We start from the raw sequence: 12801 nt of genomic DNA on the forward strand, positions 1-12801 counted from the left end.
GGTCACAGTTTGAGTGGAAGAAGATTAAGATTCAAGCCCTGTGGGGTGTCTCCATTGTACCCGAATGGATGAGTGGACTGAGCTCCAGGAATCCCTCTGTGCGTGGAGTCGGAGACAGAAGCCAGACAGATTCCTGGTCAGCAGCCGCAGACCCTGCTGGGAGCTGGAAGCTGCCTTGGCACTGCAAACCCTGGTTTTCTGTCAGAACTGCAGCCTCCTCCCCTGGCTTCCCTTTGGCAACATTAGGTAATGGCCCACACAACTCACCCGTACAGCATGAGCAGTGCGACCAGGGCTGGAAGATTGTCTGAAGAAGTGTAGGCTTTCTTCTGAAACCCGATGAAGATGCCCACCACCAGTGCAGCGCTCACAGTGTAATTCATCTTGAAGAGAGAAGAAGGGAGGGAGGCACTTAACCTCTCTGCACCTCTGCTTCCTGTTCTGCAAAATGAGGGCTGGGCCAGCCTCCTCCAGCACTTATGTTTTGGGATTCTGATTCTATTCGTCTAAACATTTCTTGGCTAGCGAACGTATGTTAAGTTGTCCTTAGTCCTCCTACCCCATGCCACCCCCACCTCCCTACACAGGAGGGGGGGTACAGTCTGTATCTTTTGAAAGAATGAATTATAAAATTCCACCTGATCTCTCCTTCTCTCCTTCCAATCAATCTCAAAGTCCTGTTGCTTCTACTTTCTAAGCATGTCTCCAGAATTCAGAAAAGCTTAAAGTATAATCCTTGGCCTCACATCACTTCCTCCCTTCCCTTCGTACAGAATTAAGTCCTAAAGCCAGCAGGCTTGACAGGGAAATGTGGGCAGCCACGGTGGGGGGAGGGGAGAAGTCAGAGTGGTCCCAAGCAGAATGAGAGCCTAAGAAGGGTGAGAAGGGCATCCACGGAGGTGGACTGGTGTGCGGTGTTGGAGCCCCAGTGGGGTCAGGAGGGTGTCTTTACAGGGGGCTGATCTGTTGCGGGATATCAGAGCCAGAGCAGCACGAGGAGGACCTGCGCATGGCGGAGGGAGAGGAGCGTGTCCACACAGGGGAGAGGGCGAGGGCAGAGATGGGGCTTATTACACTCAGGTGTACTGCTCAGGTAGGCACATGAGTCAGGGGCAACAGAAACCAGGTTCTCACTTGTGCAGAAGGGAGTTAAAAATATGGAAAGACAGAAAACCAGAGGGAGCCTGTGGTGCTGGATTGGAACTAGTGGTTTTAGTGAGTGTTTTGTTCAGTGTATAGATAGACAGAGAAGTATGGATGTAAATGTGTGTACGTCTGTGTATATACCTGCATATCTCACCTAGCCCTCTCCACCGAGAAGGCCTGGGACCAGTGAATATATCTAACACCGAGATCTTGGTTTTTGAGGGACATTTTCCCCTGGAAGGAACCAGAGCTCCTTGGGGGAGACAGTTGATTCCAGGGTAGGGCTGTGGGGAGGAACATCTTGCTGGGCAGAGACCTTGGAGGTACTCAACGAACGTGGGGACACAAGTCAAGAGGGCACAGGAGCCAGCTTGAAGGGGCTCCAACTGGCCAGACTGGGGGTAATCTGAGCACCAAAATCAGTTAAGAATGGTATCAGATTGTAGTCTGTTGATTAACACAGGAACCACAACTCCATACAAGCATAAATAAATACATGAATAAATGGAAAGCTTGATAACAAACAAACAGAATATTTACATAACTTCAAAGTACATCTCTCTAAACTCTTATTAATTATAAGGAAAAAAGTAACTTTACAGTGAAGAAGTTCAGCAGACACCATCTTCATCAAGTAACCGAAGTGACCATCATCAGTAATAGGACAAATTGAAATCAGAAGCTACCTGACAGGATGCAGTGAGCAGGACAGAGCATCCATTCATGAAACTGCAGCCATGACCCGAATCCAACCATGAGGAAGCATCAGGCAAACCAAAATTAATGGACTTTCTGCAAAACAACTGGCCTATGATCTTCAAAAGCGTCAAGACATGAGTGTCAAGGAAAGACTGAGAACAGTCCCAGGCTGAAGGAGACTAAGGAGTCAGGACAACTGAACGCAATGCCTGATTCTGAGCTAGCTCTTTTTCTATAAAAGGCATTATTAGGGAAATTGACGAAACTTGGGTGGGGTCTGAGGATTAGATGGAAGTGATACATCAGTGCTAGTTTCCTGATGTTGACAGTTGCGTTGTGATTGTATAGGGTGAGTCCTCGTTTGTAAGAGGTACACATTGGAGGTGGCTGGGGTGTGTATGTGTATGTGTGTATGAAGGGACATCTTGTTTGGAAGTTACTCTCAAATGGGTGAGGAAAATAGTTTTGAACGGTGTTTACAACGTTTCTGTAAGTTTGTGGTTGTCTCCTAATTTAAAAGAAAAGAAAAACAGATGATATATAAAAAATAAGAACTTACAACATCGTCTATGCACTGTGTGAATGATATAAACAATGAGTATTTGTTCATTTATTCAACAATGACCCCCAGGCCAAGGTTATCTTTTCGCCACTGGCTAAGGAGGGTGCTTAGCTCCAATACCATAGCTCCTTGAGTTCAGATTCCAGGCCAGCCTTAAAATTCTAGAGCATCAGGAAGCCTGCTGGCATCACAGTCACTGTCTCCAAACCCTTCATTAGGCTGCTAAGTGTCTACTTTGCTAGTATCATCTCCCATTCAGACACCCATTCTGTCCTTCTGTCCACCAATTTCTCCTTAGGCTCAGAGATCTGTCTGTAGTCAGGCACACACATGGGTCAGCCCCAAGTGTTAATTCTATTCCTTGTCTTAAAAAAAAAAAAGTTGAATGCAAAAACCCAGCACTTTAGTAGCTTTTCGGTGCAGGTGAGCCTAGCTCCTCTCATGTTTTAAGCACAGGGCCAACTTGGGTGGCTGCAAGGGATGTTCTCATCCAAAGTGAGGTTTATGGGCTCTGACCTCCTCCCCATGTGTTCATAAGTGTTTCCTCACGTAGACAGAAGAGAGGAGGGAAGATTAGTTGGTACTGATGATTTCTGGCTTTATATTGTTAAGTGACGGCTGCTTAGTAAGTTGAGTAAGATATCTGCCATCATTATTAAAAGTCATAGTGGAAAAGGTTGTTTGTGTTGGTCTCCATCGTGATATACACTATCATCACCATGAAGTGGAGACTCGCGTTAGTCTTAGAATGCTGAGATAAAACAAAACATCTTGTTCCCCAAGACGCCTGGAATAGGCTGGAGTTAGCATCATAACAACTCCCACATTATAACCAGGCCTTCACTGTCAAGTCATTTTGACCCTGTGGCCTGTCGCAAGGTAACCCATCCTGACCCCTCTCTTCCCCCACCAATCCTGATCGTGAGAGAGGTGGTAGTCTGCTGTTGATTTGATAAATAATTTTTTCTTCATGTTCCCCCAAGTGGTAGCTAATCTAATATAGTGAAGTTCTGGTTGGGTAGGCAAAACAAGGCCACTGGGTAGGGTTCCCAGATTTAGCAAATAAAACTATAGGATGCCCAATTAAATTTGAATTTCAGACAAACAACCAATAAATTTTTTAGTGTAAGAATGCCATATTTGGGGGCGGATTAGGATATACTTATACTAAAAATTGTTCATTGTTTTATCTGAAATTTAAATTGAACTGGGTGCCCCTTATTTATCTGGCAACTGTACCACAGAGCAGTTTCCAGTTTACCCCTTTGAGGGTGGGGTGGGACCTAACGAGAGGATGCAGTGTCAAGGGCCTCTTGATATCATCTCTTCAGCTCCCGGTTGTTCTCAGGAAGGCCAGCCTCAGTGCTGCAGGGCAGGGATTATCTGGTGCATCAGAAGGCCCCTTGTGCAGGGCCTACAGAGTTCCCACTCAGCGGTTGCTAAGCTGTGCCCAGCATCTTGCCCCAGCTTGGGCCCTGGCCACATCACCTTCCAGCATCCCTGGCCGTCCGAGAGCCCCACCCTGCCACGTCCCTTCAGTCAGAGCACACACAAACGCCCACCCACCTTGGGCCCACGGGGGTGAGGGAGGTGCTAGGTCCTGATACTTACGATGTCCCAGAGGAAGTTGGTCAGCCAGTAGATGGCGGGGCTCACTCCACTGACAAACTGGAGGTGCTTAGCTTTGTTCACCCTCTCCTGGATCAAGTAAAGGACAAAGCTGGCAGGGACGAAGGACATGGCAAAAATCACACAGATGGCCACCACAGCATCCACAGAAGTGGTCAGCCTGCAGAAGGACGGGAGACAGAGGGAGAGAGGGGAGGAGGAGCGGAAGCAGGAGAAGAACAAAGTCAGGCTCTCGGAAGCCCTCACCAATGCCAGGGAACCACCTCCAGAATCCCCTTCCCCAGCCTGAAGCTTGTCATCTCACTCAGCTGTGTAAATCCAACTGGGTCAAAGGCAAATGGATACCTGTGCATTTCCTGTTCTACGTTTATGTTGAATATTAAGGTCAATATCAAATATTGTCCCCTGTTAATATAAAAGTCTAGTACATTTTCTTTTTATTACATTTTCTAATTATTTGTTGATTGTGTATAGAAACGGATTTTTACATTAATCTCATGCACTGCAATGCTCTTATTAGTTCTAATAATTTGTCTATAGATGCTCTTGAATTTTTACGTAGATAGTTATAGGGTCTGTGAAAAGAAATAAATTTTTAAAACAAAAATTTATCTTTATTTAAATTATCTTGTTAAATCATGCTTTCAAGAAACATCGTAACATAGGGAAATGTTACGTTATAACATAAATTTAAGTAAAAAGGGAACAGGCTGATTATACAGGATGTTGGATCTTATTCACTCTTTCCCAGATCAGATAGAAAGCATTTGGCTAAGGGGGAAAGTGTGGGCTGAAATCCAACCCGACCTTCACATACAAGCCAGGCACTCTGGTGTAAGCCAGCGCCCGCCTTGAGAAAGGAGCACCTTTTCCTAATTCCCACAGAGGCACCATATGTGCTAGTCGCTGCTCTGTTAAAATTACAAATAGCTTGATCCACACACACACTAAGATTATAACAAATTACTGGAAGGAAACACCCAAAAATGTCTAGAGGAAACACCCTAAACTGTGTTGGGTTATAAACACTAAGTTCTTAAAACTCTATTCTATAAACTTTATTTAATGAACACATACTATGTTATATACTATTTTTATAATCACAAGAGACTCCTCTCTCATATTTCATATTCAAGAGGCTTGGCAGGAGGTATGGAAACTTGGGCTAAGTGAGAATGGACATAGACTACTTTTCCTCAGTCGAGGGCCTCAGAGGGTGTCCTGAGGAAGGTCCCAAGGGCCCAGGACCCACCCAAGTTCAGCCATGGCCCTGGGCACGTTCAGGGCACTTGGAGTATATTGGGTCCCCTAACTGCCTTCCAGAAGGAGTTTGCTCTAACAAAGGCATTCTCACCAAATGTAGGCCTCGAATAAGGCAAACATGCTACAAATTGCAAAAGAGTGAGGTTTTTACTGCTAGAAGCTGAGCCTAGGCTTTAGGAAGGTAAGGATCTGTCGACATGTCCGAAGCCTGACTGTCTGGGGGAAATTACTGGAATCTAAGATAATTACTACTGGGGCGATGAAAGATTTACTGAACCTCCCAGTTCCTGGCAATCATTTTGCACACTGGAAAGGAGAGTATTTGTGTAAGCTCCAGGAGCAATGTGTTATCAAGAGCCAAAAGGGAATGGAACCAAACATATGCTTACTTTCCAAATAAATATGAGGAGGAAGAACGGCCACGCGGTTTGGCACACAAAGTCTTATGTTCGTGTGTGTGTGTGTGTGTGTGTGTGTGTGTGTGTGTGTGTGTGTGTGTGTGTGTGTGTGTGTGTGTGTGTGTGTGTGTGTGTGTGTGTGTGTGATTAAACAAACTTGCCATCCAGCCCAGCAGCTTCTGCTAGTGAAAATCCTCTCGGGGTGTTTAGAGTGGAGAAGGTGACTAGAAAGCTGTGCGGCCGGGGCCTCAGTAGCTTACACTGTAATTTCGGAGAGCTGCTCCTTGGTCAGGTTCAGAGGCTGGCTTACAACGGTGATGCCATACTCCTCGGGGTTCCTGTCCTCGAGCAGGCTGGCCCGTAAGATGGCGTTGTGGGCCACGTTGAGGAAGCTGACCAGGGCATGCCAGCCTTTGTTGTTAAACCACACCTAGAGGGCGGAGATGTGGCTTTGGTAGGCTCTGCTACTGCATAGGAGACTCTGCACTAACAGCAGCTGTTTAAAGAAAAAATGAGCTGCAGGAAAAAAGAATGTGAGAGGGAGGAAGGTTTTGGCCGCTGGGAGACATTCCATGCCAGATTTAAACAGGAGGAGGGATGGAATTTAATTAAGTTGGGAAAATAAAAATACAACAACCAGCTCACATGAGTTTTTAGCTCTAGGGCAGACTGTGCAGGGCCAATACCTTAATGTTGTCTTCAGTTTCTAGATGTTTAAGGAAAGCAGACATCTCTTTAGAGGCTTCTCTGGTGAGAGGGCCCTGGAAAACCATAATAAACAACCAAGAGGTTTTTTTTTTTCCCCCCTTCCCTTAGCGTTCATGATCATTTCTATTTCATGATAACTGGCAAGTTGAAAGTCCTACGAGATCTCCAGTCTGTTTACATACCCCGCTCACATTCATTAACTGGCCAAGGTCACTTAAAAATCCAACAAGGGCTTCTCCAGTGACGGGGGGAGCCGGGAGCTTTCCTCCAATGGAAATTCCTCCGTACCTGACAAGGGAGCAAGAAGTCCTCAGACCTGTGCCATGAACCATGTGTGTGTGCCTCGTGGTTGCCGGAGCTCTCAGTTTCAGTAGGAAAGTGTGTATTTTTGCAGGAATTGTCTGGCCCATCGGGAAACATAGCTCCCCTTTACAAACCAGCTTTAACATCTTCCTCACTGCCTCCAGGACTGACCCCTTCGGAGCCTGGTGTCTGCGCACCTCTCCAACCTCACCCCTCCTCAAGCCTTCCCTCCAGTGGCCCATTCCGGCCATGCAATCATTTCCAGAGCTCACAGTGGTCCAGGCTGCCTCTGTGTCTCTCTGCCTTCGCAGGGCTCCCAGTTTCCCCGGGTGCCTTTCCAGCTCATCTGTCCTATGTGATCTTCTCTTTGAGGTCTTCCCTGACTTTCTCCCACCCCTACCAGTGGTCCTTTTTCTGTGTTGCTTCTGTACTTTGCAGGTACTTCCGGTGTGCTGGACTCATCGAAACTGGTCCAGTCCTGCCGTGCCTCTCTTGGTGCCTCTCACCCACCCCTGCCTTGACTCCTGCTCTAGTCCTTAACTGGATCCTAGCCTTGGGTCCCTCCCACTCTAAACTATCTTCCACACTGCTCTGGAAGTCTTCAGTAACGGTGCTCAAACACTGGCCTGGGCGTGTCACTCTCTGGCTTAAAACCCTTCAATGGCAGCATAAAAGCCAAACTCCTCAACAAACAAGATTAATTTGTTGGATAGGCAAGGCAGAGGAGAAGAACTTTATTTCTCAGGGACTCAACTCATCCCCCCGCCTTTCTGCTTCAGCTGAGGTCCCTCACTTCCCTCTTGGGAACACTTCTAAAAGCTGAATTTCACTTTTATGGTCTAGAATTTGCCCAGGAAGTCAAGTCCACATCAGCTCTGCATTCATTCTAGAGGCCCTGTTCCTGAGGGAGCCCGTGAGGCGGGCTCCCTCCTAGATGATCCCCAGAGGATTTGCAACCTTGGGGACCGTGTGAACCTTCAGGATGCCTCAGGAACGGGGTGAGTCTGGGGCTGGGCCAGACGCCCTGAGGCTTAAAAGGAATGGGCCGAGGAGTGCCAGGGCTTAGGTTACATGTGCTCTTGTTCTAAACTGTTATTTGCTCGGAGGTTTTAGAACCTCCCTGGAGTGAGAGTGCTCTAGAATTCCTCTTCAGGAACATCACCTCTCATTTATGCCCTCCAAGGAGATCTACTGCTGAGCATCTTCTGGGCCCAGGGTGTGTGTAGCCATGTATCCTCCAAGACATGTCTTATGAATTCCTGAGCACATACAGAACAGCTCATCCACATGACTTTGAGGTATGGCTTTTTTACGTGCAATGAATTAAATAGATCACTCTGAGACTTTTATTTCTTATAAAAATAATTTCTTACCTCTGTTCATTGACCCAGTATTTGCTCTTCAAACTGAAAGCCAAAACAAATCATACAATGAATACAACAAGTATGCAGTAGTGTTAACTTTCTTCCAAACACTCACTGGGGTCTCCCAGTCTTCAGGGGCATTTTTTTGCATTTCCTGATGTCCAAGCAATGTGGAAACCTCCCGGGCCAGGGGCCGAGCCTGAATAAATATGTGGAGAAAGGACTGATCTTTTCCAATCCTGCCTCTCCAAGTCACATCCTGCCTGCAGGGCTTTCTGGGTGGCCTTGTTGTAAGGTCACTTGTCAGATGATCTGGACCCAGAAAATACGGCAACAACCATGCCAGCATGGAGTGAAGGCTGCAGCCCTCCCCTCTTCCACCCTGTAAGAACGAGACTTTCATAATCACCTGCACGCTTGGAGGAAGTTCTGAATTACTCCTAGCCCAAAGTTAAGAGACTGACTTCCAGTCAATCGGGGCAAAATTACAAGATAGGAAACACGCAGATACCAACTCTAGTCCTCGTAGTTCAGCCCCATGGACTATCATTGTCATAAAGCACAAAATCCAAAATTCCATATTGCAAATTTGCTGCTGAGCACAAAGTGTGGGATGGTCGCTGTTCACTGCATTACTGAATAGAGTCTATGCAGCCTGTTTTTATTTTTGTGCTTGGACGCTGTTCTTCATTTTGCTAACTGCTGGCTCGGCACTGCCTTCTCAACAGCTGCTTTCACCATCTGCAATGTGTTGTAGTTAGCTGAGTCCATTTATCCCTTGTTGAGGGACTGGGAGGGAAAGTAACTGTAACTACTACTAAAGTTAGACAGTATGTTTTATTTTAAAGTTCCAGGGAACATGGGGCCCAGATCAGGGTCCCCTATAATCCTCTCTCCATAGCATGCTCTTGTCATACTACTTGCTCTGATGGGACTGCTGAAGCAGTCCCGGGGTGGGGCTTGTGAGAACAGCTGCAGAGCTGCATCTGAAAGGGCAGTGATACAGATGATCATTCACAGTGAGAGTGTGACAGGTGCAGTTAACCTGGGCAACCTGTGGGCTCACGCAGACTATCCCACCGCCTCTCTCCGATCTTGGTCTGTTTCCTTTCTCCTTTTTGCTTCTTACTTTTCCCTCCTGCTTCTCTCTGTCTCTACCATTTCCCCTTACTCTCCTTCCTCCCTTCCAACGTCACCTCTGTTTTTTTAACTAATTAAAATATGAGGCACCTCTGGTTTTTAACTAATTAAAATATGAGGCTGTATTTTGGACAAATTCTATACTTTCTTATTTTACTTGTAATAGTGCATGGCTTAAACGTTAACTGCTTGTCCTAAACAAAGCAAGATTAATCATAAGTTGCATTTGACTTGTATACGCCCCCATTGCTTTTTCTATTGGATGAGGCTCTCAAATTAGGAAAAAGAAAAAATTCCACTGCCCTGATTGTTGATAAATCATGAGAGGAAATTATCTTCTGTCCCTAGTCAATATTTCCCACAGGGAGCCAGGATGAAAAGTATAGAAAGGTCTCTTCTTACCTGCTTCGTATAAGAGCAGGATACGTTTTTACCAAGAAGTCGGAGATGTTCCTGTCTGTAAGGTCTTGTAGAATTTCAGTGCTGCGCTGTATTCTCTGAGGCAATGAGATATCTGCATTAATTACCTCGGAATTTGAGGTGAAACTTCTTGTTCTTTTCCAAAAATTATTTATAGACTCAGCTACTGGGAAAATACTAAGTAAGGCACTGGCATCTCCCCAGTTCCCATAGCAATGATGTGGGAGTCACCTTCGAACCCTCTCTTTTCTTTATTCCACTGATGACACAGGACAGTTCTCACTTCAAAATAAATCTCCAGTCCATCAGCATCTCTCCAGTTCTACCACTATTATGCTAAACCAAGCCTCCACCTACATGTCACCTGGACCTCTACAGACCCTTCCAAACTCGTCTCTGGTTCCACCGTGGCCCTGCACAATGCATTCTCCATTCATTAGCCAGACTGAGCTTAACAATATCAATCAGAACATCCCATTTGCCTTGCTTACCACACTCCAGCAAACCCTAGGATCAGATCCAAATTCATTACCAAGGCTGAGCTCACCTGCTGCTACCCACCCCCCCACTTCTGTTCCCTGTTTCTCAAATGCACACCTCTCATTCCTGCTGTAGTTTTGCCCTTGGCAGCAGCTCCCTCTGCCTGGAATGTTCTCCCTGGACAACCTCTCATGGCTAACTTGTTATCATTCAAATCTCAGCCCAAAGTTTATCCCTCAGAGAAGCATTTTCTATTTCTAGTCACATACTGTAGTATTGTCTTCACATCTTCATCTCTACCTGAAATTTTCTTTCCAATTAAACTGTTTACTCGTTTTCATCTGCTACCCCCTTTTGGATACAAATTCTGTGAGAGCCAGGACTTTTTCTGACTTGTTAGCTGTTGTGTCCCCAGCCCCGAGAATAGTACCTGGCATATAGCTGGCACCATAAATTTTGACATGAATGAAAGAATTCAAACAGTGCATTACAATTTACAAATCACTTTCAGAATACACCTAGAAGAACTCCGAGTTAATCAAAAGATTTTAGAGAATTCAAAAGTGCACGAGTCCTGGTGTGATTCTGTCCTGCGCGACTGTTCCCTGGAACAGCAGTCTTCTATCTCCGTCCACCTTCTCTCCCACCTGAGTGCATGCCAGCAACCCATGGAGGATTCGATGGACATGGACATGAGCCCCCTGAGGCCCCAGAACTATCTTTTTCGTTGTTAACTAAAGGCCAACAAAGATGATCACTTTAAGGTGGATAATGATGGAAATGAGCACCAGTTATCTTCAAGAACGGTCAGTTTAGGGGCTGGCGCAAAGGATGAATTGCACATCATCAAAGCAGAGGTGATGAATTATGAAGGCAGTCCAATCAAAGCAACACTGGCAACTTTGAAAATGTCTGTGCAGCCAACAGTTTCCCTTGGGGGCTTTGAAATAACACCACCTGTGGTCTTACAGTTGAAGTGTGGCTCAGGGCCTGTGCATATTAGTGGACAGCACTTAGTAGCTGTGGAGGAAGATGCAGAGTCAGAAGATGAAGAGGAGGAGGACGTGGCACTCCTAAGTAAGTCTGGAAAGCGTCTGCGCCTGGAAGTGGTAGCAAGTTTCCACAGAAAAAAGTAAAACTTGTTGCTGATGAAGATGAAGATGATCATGAAGATGACGATGATGATGATGAAGATGATGATGACTTTGATGATGAGGAAGCTGAAGAAAAAGCTCCAGTAAAGTAATCTGTACAAGATATTCCAGCCAAAAATGCACAAAAATCAAACCAGAATGGAAAAGACTCAAGACCATCAACACCAAGATCAAAAAGTCAAGAATCCTTCAAAAAACAGGAAAAAACTTCTCAAACACCGAAAGGGCCTAGCTCTGTAGAAGACATTGAAGCAAAAATGCAAGCAAGTATAGAAAAAGAGCATTGAACAATCCTTGGCACTACTGGTAAATTAAGCCCAAAGATGGGGAGAGGGGAAAAGGAGAGACAAATATAGTCCAAACTGAGTATCATCAACAATCCAGACTGAAGTCTTCTATTTTCATCTCAGTCCCCTTATTGATTTGCCCCCTTCCAGGCTGGAAGCAATCTCTTGATCTCCTAAAACACTTTCTTTTGACTGCTGTGATTCAGTGGACCTTATACTTTGCTTTCTATTACTTGTGGATTTGCCTCACCTCTTTGACCATGTTTTAATCACCTTTGTATCTCCCTAGCTGCTCAGTAAGTATTTGAATCAAAAAAAAAAAAAAAAAAGTGCATGAGTTTGGCCACCAGGTGGCAATATCACTTTAAATTTGGGAATACATAGCGTTTAGTTTCTGGTGAACCATGAACCTGCGGTATCAAGGGTGCCACCCAGAGGCAGCCGAGGAAATTTCTGGCAGTGTTACACCACCATCATCACACTATTCTTTTCATTTTTCGTGGTTTCTGTCTTTCCCGCCCCTTTCTCATTTTACTCCCTTCTTCAGTTCACTTTCTTCACCTTGTTCCTCTCTAACACTAGGAGGAGAACTAGCATCTCCTGAATGCTCACTGTGTGCCGGGCACAGCGTTAAATGCTCTACATTATCTGCCTTAATCCTTATATCCTGTGAAAGAAGAACTGTTGCCTTCGTTTATAGACAGAGAAACTGAGGTTCAGAAAGGTTAGCTAACTTGCCCCAGGCTAGAGCTTGTGGGTGGTTGACCTAGGATTTGAATCTGCATCTGTCTGACTCCACAGCCTTGCTCTTTTCACTCCGTCACCTGCTTCTCAAGCTGAAAATGGCAACCACGTGAACTGCCAGGCTCCCCTGGTGGAATCTAGGCTGGAACAATGGGTGGTGCCTGGGAATTTATGACAAAATATTTTCTAAAAGTTCTGTCAAATGAGATCCTCCTACAACTTTATCTCTGTGTATCCCAGAAGTCAGGGATGGAGCCCCTCCCCCTCAGGACCCAACACCATTCAAAGAATATGTTAGGACAGGAGGGGACCCTAGAGAAGACCATAGCCACCACCCCATTTTCCAGATGAGGACGATTTACCATCTCTGAAGCAAACTCATACTCTCTGGTCTTATTCCAGGCAAATGGGGGAGTGTGTGTGAGTGAGTGTGGTGGGTGGGTGTGAACATAAGTGTGTGTGTATGTGTGAAGGAGAGAGACACACACACACACAGAGCAGCTT

The 12801-nt window shown here is 45.7% G+C and overlaps 1 protein-coding gene and 1 pseudogene across 1 annotated transcript in view; one reads left to right on the forward strand and one right to left on the reverse strand.

Moving 5' to 3' along the window:
* Nucleotides 1-12801, reverse strand: part of ABCA4 (ATP binding cassette subfamily A member 4) — a 136638-nt gene that overhangs the window by 20745 nt on the left and 103092 nt on the right. The window contains exons 31-37 of the mRNA XM_060006407.1: nucleotides 9615-9709; nucleotides 8082-8114; nucleotides 6588-6693; nucleotides 6384-6458; nucleotides 5958-6127; nucleotides 4019-4196; nucleotides 268-383 (exon numbers count right to left, since the gene is read on the reverse strand). Coding sequence (XP_059862390.1) covers nucleotides 268-383; nucleotides 4019-4196; nucleotides 5958-6127; nucleotides 6384-6458; nucleotides 6588-6693; nucleotides 8082-8114; nucleotides 9615-9709 — 773 coding nt within the window. The remainder of the gene's footprint in view (nucleotides 1-267; nucleotides 384-4018; nucleotides 4197-5957; nucleotides 6128-6383; nucleotides 6459-6587; nucleotides 6694-8081; nucleotides 8115-9614; nucleotides 9710-12801) is intronic.
* LOC132421264 (nucleophosmin-like) lies at nucleotides 10781-11601 on the forward strand (annotated as a pseudogene).

Source organism: Delphinus delphis, chromosome 1 (genome assembly GCF_949987515.2).
Source record: "Delphinus delphis chromosome 1, mDelDel1.2, whole genome shotgun sequence".
Taxonomy (NCBI): domain Eukaryota; kingdom Metazoa; phylum Chordata; class Mammalia; order Artiodactyla; family Delphinidae; genus Delphinus; species Delphinus delphis.